The following is a 12,405-nucleotide window of genomic DNA, read 5'->3' as shown; positions in this document are numbered from 1 at the left end:
GCACAGGTGTGTCCCTCATGCCAGTGCCCCTCGGTGACAGTGGAAGTTCTGTATGAGAGCGACCGAGGCGCCTTCCAGAGCCCCAGGAGGAAAGCAGAGCTGTGAGGGCCTCCGGGTGGCTGCTTGGTTCCCTTGCACCCAGCGGCTCTGCCTCCTCACTGGCTTCAGAGTAGGGGAGGGGGCAGTTCACAGCCCCCGACTCAGCATTGTCCATTCTACAGAAGGAACAAAGGAGGTCGCTGAGTCACTAGTGAGTTTAAACCAGTCTGCTGCCTGCCAGTCTTCCCCAGCTCCCAGCACAGACAAGTCAGCGGTCCACAACACGGACCCCTCCGCCCCAGGCCTGGCCCCGACTCAAGGGTCACCTTCAGGCTTGCCTCTCATGGGAACTCACCATGCGGCCACCTGCTTCTTGGCCTGCCAACAAGTTTCAGAACCGCTCTCCGAATTTGTTTTTGTCGCTCATGAGTATCACTTTTTTGAGTAAAGTGATGAAGTGCTTTCCTGCTGTAAAACTATACTTTTCAACTTCAGCACACAGACTCCAGAAAGTTCTCAGCTCCTCACTTCCTTGCAGGAAGGTGGTCATCAGGGATCAAGCCGGCCTCTCCTGGGTCTGTGGCAGAGTACCCACACCCATTTCCCTGGTCGCCTTATAAGTTGCTGTGGTCCTAGGGACCAAATCCAGTGGAGATGGCTCGCAGGCCCCTAGGGGCAGTGTGGAGCACAGGGTCCTCTCCGTCATCTGACAGCTCTGGGGGCGGTGTGGAACACAGGGTCCCTTCCATCATCTGACAGCTCTGGGGACAGTGTGGAACGCAGGGACCCCTCCATCTGACAGCTCTGGGGCAGTGTGGGATGTGGGGTTCTCCATCTGACAGCTCTGGGGCAGTGTGGGATGCGGGATCTTCTCCATCTGACAGCTCTGGGGGGCAGTGTGGAATGTGGAGTCCTCTCCATCATCTGACAGCTCTGGGGGGCAGTGTGGAATGTAGGGTCCTCTTCATCTGACAGCTCTGGGGCAGTGTGGGATGTGGGTCCTCCATCTGACAGCTCTGGGGCAGTGTGGGATGTGGGTCCTCCATCTGACAGCTCTGGGGCAGTGTGGGATGTGGGGTTCTCCATCTGATAGCTCTGGGGCAGTGTGGGATGCGGGATCTTCTCCATCTAACAGCTCTGGGGGGCAGTGTGGAATGTGGAGTCCTCTCCATCATCTGACAGCTCTGGGGGGCAGTGTGGAATGTGGAGTCCTCTCCATCATCTGACAGCTCTGGGGGGCAGTGTGGAATGTGGAGTCCTCTCCATCATCTGACAGCTCTGGGGGGCAGTGTGGAATGTGGAGTCCTCTCCATCATCTGACAGCTCTGGGGCAGTGTGGAATGCAGGGTCCTCTTCATCTGACAGCTCTGGGGCAGCATGGAATGTAGGGTCCTCTTCATCTGACAGCTCTGGGGCAGTGTGGAATGCAGGGTCCCCTCCATCTGACAGCTCTGGGGCAGTGTGAAACACGGGGTCCTCTCCATCATCTGACAGCTCTGGTGAGCTCCTGGTTGGCAGTGTTTCTGCTGCTTGTGCACAACACTCCCCTGGTGTTTGCCAGCTGTGGGAAGGTGCGTGCTGTGGCTGGTAAGGACCCCCAGACTCCCTCCCCCCCACCCCCGCACACACACGGTGGTTGCAGGAATCCAGCCACGGCTGAGGCACATGAGGTGGCCGTGCCCTTCATCCACACTTAGAGGCTGAGGTGAGCTCCAATCCCAGCTACTCAGGAGGCTGAGATCTGAGGATCACGGTTCAAAGCCCAGCAAGAAAGTCAAAGTCCGTGAGACTCTTGTCTCCAATTAACCACCAGAAAACCAAAGTGGTACTGTGGCTCAAGTGGTGAAGCGCTTACCTTGAGCTGAAGAGCTGAGGACAGCACCTACATCCAGAGTTCAAGACCCATGATCAAAAGGAAAGGAACTGCTTCTAGTTGGTGACATAGACTAACATGGATCCTGACTGCCTGTGGCTATAGCCCCTGCCAGGGCTGGCTTTGAGCTCCTTTTAATAAAGCAAGTCCCCAGTGTTAGCATGTTCTCCCAGGCCTCAGCCTTTCTGTGCAGACACTGGCCTGGGAGCTCCTGGGAACCTAGCCTGCCTAGGTCCCTACCCTCACTTGAGCGGAGAGTCGGGCACATTCTGGTCCTGGTGCTTCAGCTATCCTAAGAGACTTGGCACCTGCCAAGTCAGCTGGGGAGCTGCAGGACCCCAAGCAGCATGGCACTGGGTCCCGACCAGTCCAGCCAATGGCACACTTGGTGGGCAGCAGGACTCTTGTTTCACAGTAGCCATGACACAAAGCAGAGCCTGGCTGTAGTGTGCTGTGGGTTGGGAGCAGTGTCTCTGCGAGCGAGTCCATTGGAGGGCTCCTTTGCCCACTGGGGAGGCCCGGGTCTGGGCAGCCAGCTATGGTGAGCCCAGGTGCAAGCTGGCAGGGAGAAACCTGCTGGGGCCAGAGGGCCCTGTCACCCCCGCTGGCCAGCATGGATGGTGCCAGCCCTGTCCTAGGGGCAGCCAGCAGAGCCCCTAGCACTTCCCTGGCCCCTCCCACCAGCCCCTGCTCAGCAGTGCTCACTAAAGCAGGCAGCAGCAGCACTTAGATCTGCTCCTGAAGTGTTGAGACCAGCGTGCAGGGCGGCCTGTGAAGTCATGGACACTCCAGGACCGGGTGAGAAGCCTGGGAGGGGCCATGGGGTGCTCTGTTGGTGATCTGAGTACACTGGGTGGCAAGGTAGCCATGGAGGGGTCCGGGAGGGAGGCCAGAGTGGACGCCCTAGCTAGTAGCCTCTGTGGAGTACTCAGGGTAGCCTGTGAGGGCAGCAGGTGGCACCCTGCGAGAATGGCTCTGCATTACACAGTTTTCAGGCTGCACCTTTCCCAGAGTGGCTCCATTTCATGAAACAGGGCTTTGCTCCATTTTAAGCAAATGCTGTGGCAGAACCATGCTGTCTTGTGTGTGTATGTGAGTAACCAGCACCTGTCCAGCACTTTGCCTGCCGGTGCCCCAGCTCCAGACCTGGAAGCTTTGGGTCTAAGCCCAGAGACCTGGCCCAGCCCCCACCACCACCACCACCTCTCCCACACACGGTGGAAACATCCAAAAGGGCAGCACACCCACACCTCCCTGTGTGACCAGCTTGGCTGGGTTTTCCACCAAGAACCTCAGGACGCTTTGTACCATCTGGCAGCTCAACTGCGCATGTCTCTTCCGTTGCTTAGCCATTTCTGGCTTCCTCTTGCAAGGCACTTGTTAAGAACACAAAGGATAACCAGCCACAATATCACAGTCAAGCGTAAATTTAGACCCTGGTGCTTTTGTAACCATTTTTCAAAAGTGAGGGGCATTGTGCGAAAGAGACCCGAGGGAGATGTGGGACCACACGAAGGGCACAGTCTCACACTCCGGCGAAGTACTCAGAGCCAAGGCAAGGGAACAACATGTATTTTAATTTTAAAACCTCATGTCTGCTCTTGGTTAAAAAGGGAATGCCTCCTGGCTTCACAAACAAGTCGGTCTGTTCACACCTCGCAGAGCAGCAGGCTTGTGCAAGTGCCAGCTCCCAGCTCCCACCCCACTCCAAGCAAACCAATGCCTCCTGCCGCTCGCTCTCCCACTGGTAACCAAGGAGAGACGGCCACTCGCCAGCCAGCGCTGGTCAGGAGGCCAGGAGGATGCTAGTGGTAACCATGGCTGCCTACCCCATTGCTTTACATTGCTGGCCCCAGTCTCCACAGCCCGGCCCAAGCCCTCGATGTGCGCCCCGCCCCCCTTGCTGCCAGATCTCAGGCTATGCTCGGGGATTGTCCACGCGGCCCAGGAAGTGCAGCGCCCCAGAATCTCGCTCATGGATGGCGAACAGGAACGGGCTGTTTAAGGTCACCTCCAGGGCCTCCGTCATTTCTGACTGTGGGGCAGACTCAGTGGGCTGCTCTCCCTCGTCGGCTTTGAGCTCGAAGAGAACACTGTTCAGAACCTGCAAAATGGGACGTAGTTTGCAGGGCACGAGGAGGGGCAGGATGCCTGTGCATCCACACCTGTGCTGTCCCCAGGGAGGTGCACTGCACACGCCAAAGACCAGCACCCAGGCCCACGCCAGTGCCCACCCAATGCACCCCACACCCATCTCCACCTGCATCGGTGCCATCCCAGCAGGGCTCCCATTGGCCTACCAGGAGTTGCGGCATTAACGCAGCAGACCCACGCCTTACCCTGGCACTAGCAGTGTCTGGAGTGGCATCGGGTGTGCCTCCAGGTTCTCTGTCCCTGAGCTAGGACAGTGTCTGGCGCTGAGTACCTCACCAACAGTGGTGCTATCAGGAGAAGGACCCCCGCCCTCCTGGTTCCAGCCCTATGCGTGTAGGGAAGACCCAGCACTAGGCCAGGCCGGGCAGCACCAGACACAAAGCCTGATGCACAAAGGGGCAGAGCAGAGCTGCTAGATGCTGCTGTCTCTCACTGGCCCTCAATGACCTTTACTGATCCTCACTGTCCTTCACTGCCCCTCACTGACCCTGCAGAAAACACTGGCTCCCACATCCCTGCTCTCTCCCTCCGGCCCTGCGGGAGCCACCCACATCCTCCCAGCATTCACCGTCCCCTCCCTGTGGATCTAGCCGGAGTGAGCACCAACCTCTCCCACTCTGACGCCGCTGTCACTGATCCTGCCCAAGGCTGCCTGGGCGCCCAGCAGGGTGGGCAGCTTGGCCTGAGCCAGCAGGGCCTGCAGATCATAGGCTCCTCGCAGCTCCAGCTGGGGCAGGGTCAGGTGGAGGGTCCTGGGGACAGAACAGTTGGAGGTCTCAGCACATCATAAGCAGGCCTGTCCTGTCCTCCCCACTCCTGTCCCCCAGATGGGGCTGCCCCAGGCCTCACTCAGCCAGGGCATGTGCCCTGCAGCAAAGCAATGACACCTTCGGCTTGTTAGTGTTTTGGTGGACATGAAGACTGAAGGTGCAGACCTTGGTGATTATGCCGGCAGTTTGCCTTTGTCCCCAGCCAGGAGGCCGGGAGGACTGACGGAGGGGCTGGAAGGCTGGGGGGGTAGGGGACTGGAGAACTGAAGGAGGGGCTGTGAGGTTGAGGGGCTGGGGAGGACTGGGGGACTGGGTGGCTGGGGGCTGGGAAGACTGAGGGGCTGAGGGCTGGGAGCCAGGGGTCTGGCTGCAGTGGAGGCTAAAAGCAGTAGTGCTGTCTAGAACAGCCTGTGTGGCACTGGCTGCTGCGGGCCTCTGGCTGGGCTGCGCTGCAGGGGAGGTGGTGCTGGACAACAGCCAGTCCACGCCCTCACCCAGAGCTGTACGGGGGTCCCGGACACCACCAGCCTGAGAGAGAATCTAAGCCATGTCCATGGCCACCCTGGTCACACTAGCTGAGAGGCACCATGGGACCATGGGAGACAAATGGTGGCCAGGGAGAGTGTGATTCAGCCGAGGGAACAGCAAAAGGGTGTGTGGATCACCAGGTAAACCTAAGACTCTGAGGCTGCTTTCTGTCTGGGGGCTGGATGTCAGAGCTACCAGGGGCCCGTCCCAGCTCTGCAGGAAGGGAATGTTCTGGAGATGGGTGGTGATAGCTGCAGCGCATGGTGATGGCAGGGCCTCTGCACGCTCACCCCAAAACAGGAGTGGGAGGGGGGCCCCGGTGGACACAGCCAGCACATGGGTGCCGGGTTCCACCCCAGCATCACAAGGAGAAAGTAGTTATGGTGGCAAACTCTATGTTTATGATTATTCACACACACACATGCACTCATGCACACACACTTTGAAAAGCCAGAGTCAATATGAGGGCTTGCCCATGTCCCTTTGTGCCATCCAGGGGGAGCTTTCTGAGCCGATTGTCTGGACTGCTGCCCAAGTCCAAGTCAGCGTGTATGGAGGAAATGGCTTTGCTTCTGTCACAGCTAGAAGCAAGCCCCGCTGTCTGCCCCAGCCCCGGACATCAGTCAGTTTCCAATTAAAAGCCCCCAGGACTCAGAGGAGTCCGATTCCTCCAGGACCAAGATGCCCTGGGTGTGCGGTGTGCATCAGAGGGCTCTCGGAGAGGGCTGGGCCCCACCTGCAGCTTCCCCCACGAGACCCAGCTCTGTGGAAGGCTGGGTGTCCATGGGCCGCCCAGTCCCTGGCCAGCCTGCTGCCATCTTGCCCTCTCGACCCTGGGTGAAGGCCCCCTCCACCCCCTCTCAGGTGCCTACCTGGGAGATGCATTCTTCATCCAGATGAAGAGGTCCTGGTGGAAAGCAAGGGCCTGTACCCTGTCCAGCTCGGAGGCGCAGCCGGGCTTGAGGAGCAGCAGGGATGCATTCTCACCCAGGGGCACACTCGTCATGGAGAGGTTGTTCTGGGGGTCATGCCAGTGCTGGAAGGTGCCAGAGCCGGACAGCATGTGGACTGACACCCGTGTGCTGTTGTCCACCCGGAACTCCTGGGGCTCGGCCAGCAGGGAGAACCCCTTCAGCCTCCCTGGCGGAGACAGAGACCCGCAGTCAGTGCCCAGCAGGCAGCAGCTGGGGACAGGCCAGTGCCGAGGGCCTATTCCCCAGCCCCCCACATCACACAGACTCCCCAGTGTTCACAGACCTTCCTCCTGAATACCTGACTGAGTGATCCACAAGTCTCACATGTGAGACCAGCTGCCCTCGGCCCTGGGTGGCGTGGAGCTCTGTCAACCCCACGTTCTCCACAGGCCTTTGCTGTCGCTGCTTTTCCTAGTGTTTATCTCTCCTTTAAATAAGCTACTGGGCCATGCTGGTTTGACTCCCTCACCGACAGCTTTTAAACCATACCTGGCGCCCAGCTGCCAGCAGCACACGGCTGCCCCCAGCACACTGCTGCCCGCCAAGCTGCCCCTCTACGGTGCCGCTGGCCCTCAGAAGGCTTCTGGGATCAGAAGCAGGCAGCTAGCCCCGAGCCCACCACCCTCCTGATGTCAGCCCACAGCCCTGTCGGTTGAGCAATTCCCCCATGATGTCATAGGACCTGTGAGGGCCACCAGAGTTCAGGGGATGTTGAGTTGTGGGTGTAGGGCGTCCTGGGACCGTTGCCTCTGGCCTCGGCCACTGACACACACTCAATTGTCCTGGGTCATTTAAAAGGACGCCATTGCTAAGAGGACCTAAAGCTCCCCTCTGCTCCGTTGGCTACACTCACAGGTGGACAGATGAATGGCAGAAAGGAGCAAGGTCCCTCTGGGTGGAAACTGAGGCAGAAGAGGTAAGGCCACACCAGCCACTTACTCCATGCTCACTCCCCCTATCTCCATGGATCAGAGGGTCCAATGAAGGCAGTGCCCGGGATGCACACAGCAGGGCAGTGGGTGGGTAGGAGACCCTCCTCCAAGAGGGAAGACTCCAGGTTCTGTGCATAGCTGCCCAGCCCTGGCCCCAGGTTCAGCCCCAGGTCCAGCCCAGCCCAGCCCCAGGCTCAGACAGACTCCTCCCAGGCCACCTTGAAACCCAGGACAGATGCCTCCTTCTGCGCAGGCTGGGGCCAAGACTGACCAGAGGGCACGGCTCACCTTGGAAGTGGACATAGGTGTTGAACAGCATTGTGCTGTCTGCACTGACCCCTGCCGGGAGCCCGTTCATCTTCCACCCTGTCACGGCTTGCATGAACTGACGAATCTTCTCAGCAGCCACATGTGGGCTGGACAAGTCCAGGGAGCGTGGGAGTACCACAGGGGCAAAAGGAGCCAGACCCTTCACAAATGGCTGCTTCAGCTGTAGCCCGGGGGCCATGAACAGGCCCACCACAGTGGACAGCAGCAGGCGTGCCTGGCCACCGGCCTCCCCCTGGGCCACCAGCAGGCCTTGGATGGCCTGCAGGGCGGAGAGGACCTTGTGCCCGTCCAGCCGGGAGGTGCAGTCCTGGTCCTTGCCCGGGACGCCCAGGAAGGCCTGCAGCTGGCTGGCCGTGGGGTCAGTGGAGCCCAGGTAGAAAGAGGCCAGGGTGCCGAAGAGAGCCGTCGGGGACAGGACAGCCCCGTGGGAGGTGCCTCCCACCTCGCTCAGCATCTTGTACATGCGGAAGCCCATGAAGTTGGCCATCATCCCGACCTCCGCAGCCCGAAGCTTCTCCTCGGCCTCCAGCTTCCCAGCAGCCATCAGCAGCTGGTCGCGCAGGTGTGCCTCATTCAGGGGAGGGGTCTTGGCCTGGATTGGTGCGGGTGTGAAGGTGGGCTCTGCGGCCGTCTCCGCACTCGACTTCAGCTGGTCGCAGCTGCTCTTGCTGTAGAAGAGGAAGTGGAAGGGGTGCACGTAAATCCGGTCCCCAGCCACCAGGCCAGTCCAGGCGAGGAGGAACAGGGTGATGGCCTTCAGACTTCTGGTGGCAGGTGCCATCTCCGATCAGGGGCTTGGCTCACTTCTTGGTACCCTGGAACGAAATTTCGTGAACAGTGACAGTTATGTAATAATCATCAGGTGACCTCCAGCCTGACCTGCCCCCTCAGCCTCCTGGAAGCCCAGGAACGGCCCTGTGTCCAACGCAAGAAGCACTGGGCTCAGAGCTCCTTAGGGAGCATCTGGAAGCCAGGTGCAACATGGACAGTTACAGTCCAAGTGCCCTGAAGCCTGTGTGGTCATGCTCACCCCCGGCCTGAAGCCTGTGTGGTCACACTCCTGGTGTGAAGCCTGTGTGGTCACACTCCTGGTGTGAAGCCTGTGTGGTCACACTTACCCCCGGTGTGAAGCCTGTGTGGTCACACTTACCCCTGAGCCTCAGGATGTGACCATCTTTGGGGATGAATCTTTAGAGAAAGTATTAAAGTACAATGGGTCCCTATAGCAAACCAGCTAGGCTTCCTGTAAGACTAGGGACACGGAGGAACGCCCGCAGCTGGCTAAGGAGCCCAGGGAGAAAAGGGCTAGGGTCCTGGGGGACACAGACAAAAAAGGATGGCCAGTGAGAGGATGCATCCATGTGCCCTGACCCTGGCCTTAACCTTGACCTTGGCCATGGGGGCTGGGCTGGGACGACGGCTTGTCAGCCCGGGATGTGGTGGTCTTCATGGCGGCTCAGGCAGAGTAAATCTCCCTGTGATGCTTGGCTGTCTTTGCCCCATTCCAAAGAGCAGTGCTTTGTAGATGCCGCCACGATGCTCAGCCCTGGTGGGTGACCCGGGAGTTGGCATGCAGCTGTGCCTCCTTTCCCTCACATAAGCTGACAACAGATTATTTTCAATGGCTGCTGCACCATGGACGGAGTGGACAGACAAGCCCAAGGCCCTCCGTGTCTGAACCTCAAGCTCAACTCCTGCCTCCCAGCACACAGGCTGGGGCCCTGGAAGGAAGTTCCAGACTGGCTGCATGAACACGCTCTGTCTCACGCCTCTCAACCAGGTGGGTGGCCTTTGTCCTATTGATTGTCTGATGACATGGTCTATCTTGGCACAGTGCTCATTAGCCTTCTTGTCCCCTCTTCATGTGTCATCGGCCACTGCTGGCTCCACAGCATTTCCTCAAGGTCACCCCAACACCTACATGTCCCTGCCTCAACCCACATGCGTGGCTGCCATCTTGTCCTGTGCTGGACGGACAAATCCAAAGGTGTGTGTACTGGAAACCTGGCCCTGGTGAAGCCATAGGGCTGCTGTGGCCCCTTGGGGTGGTAGGACTGAGAGGAGGCTCCGGAGTCACAGGACACAGGTCCTGAGGAGATTGTGGGACCCTACTCTCTTCCTCCTCATCCCTGGCTGCACAGTGGACAGCGTGCTCTGCCACGCTTCCCCTTGCTCTCATCTGACACCCCCATCAGGAGCCAAAGCACTGGCTCCCTAATCTGAGCATGACCTGGAACCTCCAGGAACAAGAGCCAAGAAAACCTCCTCTTGACCAGGCTGCCAGCCTCCCATGCCCAGCCTGGGGGCTGGGGGGGGGGGAAGGGGTCGCTGGGTGTGCACCAGGCATTCGGCTGCTGGTGTGCACAGCGTGTGGTGCTGAAGCGCAGGGTGAGCTCTTTTCTGCTCTGGTCACTTACTGCCAAAGGACCTTTGACCTCTGACCTGCCACCACTGCTCCCTGCTATCCACGCATCTGGCTCAGTTCGCTGTTCTCATGAAGAGCCACGTGGTATGGAAATGGAGCCGACAGATCCAGTGCCTCCTCCTGACCCTCCTGTGCAGAGGGGCCTGTGTGCCTCCGCAGCTCTAAATGGGGCTAGGGTACCCATCATCAGGGTGGGCGGGTGCGCGGGTCCAGCCTCCACTTGGCTGACCCACAGGTAGATGCTTCCCCAAGTGTGCCAGCTGCAGCCACGAGACGAGGCTGCGTCCAGGTGAGGCAGCTCTTTGCTCTCCTGATCAGCCCCAACCGCAGTTCACCTCAACGAGGTCCCAGCCCCCCCCAACTCCTCGCACCCCTCTGCCTGTAGTCCCGTCTCACCCGGCAGCAGCTCATCCAACTGCGGGTGCTCTCTCCACACTGCCCTGTCCCCCGTGCCCCTGCTCTCCATGCCGCCCCCTCTGGGAACGGCTCTGCTTACCTTCCACTCTGCCCGGCGGAGGCAACTGTCCCTGGCAGGCTGCTTGGGCCTCTTTATACCCGAGGGGTGAGAGATGGAGCTGTTCCCAGGACGCTCTGTACACAGCCTGGTTGAGGGGGAGGCTGGGGGTCACAAGCAGCCAACTTGGCAGGACAGATGGAGACCAGGTGACCTTCACACTGACCCTTCCAGGAAACCCTGGCAGTGGACAGCCCATGGGAAAGATGAGCTGGTACCGCTCCAGTTACTCATTTACTGGGGTTCCTGAAACAGGAGCCGGCCGAGCTTCCCCTGCTGGACGGGAATGGGCAGCCAGCCAGGCCCCAGACCAGGCGCAGTCCACGGCTCAAGGCAGGATGGCGAGAGCTCAGGGGTAGCTTTTGGGAGAGGGGCTGCCAGGGTACAGAGGAAGAGGTGGGGTGATCTGTGTCCCTGGGGATGGTGATGAGCAGAGGTGAGGTGATCTGTGTTCTGTGGATGGTGATGAGCAGAGGTGAGGTGATCTGTGTGTCCGTGGATGGTGATGAGCAGAGGTGAGGTGATCTGTGTTCTGTGGATGGTGATGAGCAGAGGTGAGGTGATCTGTGTGTCTGTGGATGGTGATGAGCAGAGGTGAGGTGATCTGTGTGTCTGTGGATGATGATGAGCAGAGGTGAGGTGATCTGTGTCCCCCTCTCCGTGGATGGTCATGAGGAGAGGCGCTGCTGACTGGTCCTGTGGATCATGGTGACTCTGCCTCTATGTGTTAAATGCTTTGGTCCCGGTGGATTCTGAACGCGGCCCTCTGGTGGGTGGGTGTCTTGTTTCACCAGCACAACCTCCGCCAGCCCCCCTTCACTGTGGCCACTGTGGTCTCCTTTCCCAGGCTGGTCACCAGTCATGACGGGCATGCTCCATACCGTCCTTGTCCACCCTTCCCCCAGTGAGCCACGGGGCCTCCTGCCCCAGTCCCCAGGCTTGGCACCAGCCATGATGGGCATGCTCCACGCTGCCCTTGTCCACTCTTCCCTCAGTGTCACAACCTGTCTGGGCCTGGCTGTGGAGGACGCTGTGGTGAGCCAGTGCAGACTTTCTGGTGAGGCCAAGCTCTCCTCCTTCCAACCACATGTCTGGAGCTCACCTCCATCTGTAAGTCCTCTCAGACACCATACGACCATTGCCTGGTGGGGACCAGCCACCAACCATCACAGCCAGCCTTGGGCAGCAGGAGACTGTGATCTGAGAGAACAGGGGTTTAGGTTTATGTTTTAGAAGTGATGGGAGGCAGATGACTCCTCCACCCGCCACAGCTGTATAAACAGGGAACGGGCCAGGTACCAGAGGCTCACACTGGTCATCCTGAAGACTCAAGAGGCTGAGGTCCGGAGGATCCCAGTTCAAAGCCAATCTGGGCAGAAAAATCAGTGAGACTCCCTCTTCAAAATAACCAGCTGGAGGCGAGACTTGGGTGGTCGGGCACTGGCTGAGCAGGCCTGCCCAGCAAGCATGGTTACCCTGTCCATCTGCTTGGAGATCATTTTCCACCTTCACCTAAGCCCACTCCCTGCCATCTGAGATTCTCTGCGGGGTCCTACAGTCCTTTCCTATGACTAATTTATACTCAATTACCTGGCAAAATGTCCTGTGCGTCCCCATACTGGAACTGCCCCTTCTTCCCCCATCCCTGGACAGACTCGGTCCTAACAACAGGCTCTCTCAAGATGTGACTCTCCAAGATGCATCAAGCGTACACTGTCTTTCCTACTGGGTTCGGTGTGTACCGCTCCAGGGCTGGCTTGTGCTGCTTCCCACCGCTGAAGCCAACAGTCTTACCAGGACTAGCTGCCTCTCCCTGCATCACAGGCTTCCGTCTCCCCTTCCCCAGTCCCCCACAGCCTGAGCTCT

General features: G+C 59.2%; 1 protein-coding gene across 1 annotated transcript; it reads right to left on the bottom strand.

Annotated features, from left to right (window-relative positions):
* Positions 1 to 3,469: 3,469 nt before the first annotated feature.
* Agt (angiotensinogen (serpin peptidase inhibitor, clade A, member 8)) lies at positions 3,470 to 10,620 on the bottom strand. Its single transcript, XM_013014769.1, has 5 exons — positions 10,522 to 10,620; positions 7,559 to 8,414; positions 6,237 to 6,504; positions 4,674 to 4,818; positions 3,470 to 4,016 (listed from the first exon to the last, which is right to left on the bottom strand). Exons 2-5 carry the CDS (start codon positions 8,379 to 8,381, stop codon positions 3,831 to 3,833), a joined length of 1,422 nt encoding a protein of 473 aa, XP_012870223.1. The 5' UTR covers positions 8,382 to 8,414; positions 10,522 to 10,620; the 3' UTR covers positions 3,470 to 3,830.
* Positions 10,621 to 12,405: the final 1,785 nt, after the last annotated feature.

The sequence above is a fragment of the Dipodomys ordii genome, unplaced genomic scaffold (genome assembly GCF_000151885.1).
Source record: "Dipodomys ordii isolate 6190 unplaced genomic scaffold, Dord_2.0 Scaffold24, whole genome shotgun sequence".
Lineage (NCBI taxonomy): Eukaryota > Metazoa > Chordata > Mammalia > Rodentia > Heteromyidae > Dipodomys > Dipodomys ordii.
This window is presented reverse-complemented; position numbering and strand designations above follow the sequence as displayed.

Coding starts and splice junctions, on each gene's coding strand:
- Agt (XM_013014769.1), bottom strand. CDS start 8,381: ATGGCACCTGCCACCAGAAGTCTGAAGGCCATCACCCTGTTCCTCCTC. Junction 6,505..7,558: donor CACCTATGTCCACTTCCAAG/GTGAGCCGTGCC, acceptor TGTCTCCGCCAG/GGAGGCTGAAGGGGTTCTCC. Junction 4,017..4,673: donor GCGGCGTCAGAGTGGGAGAG/GTTGGTGCTCAC, acceptor CCCATTTTGCAG/GTTCTGAACAGTGTTCTCTT.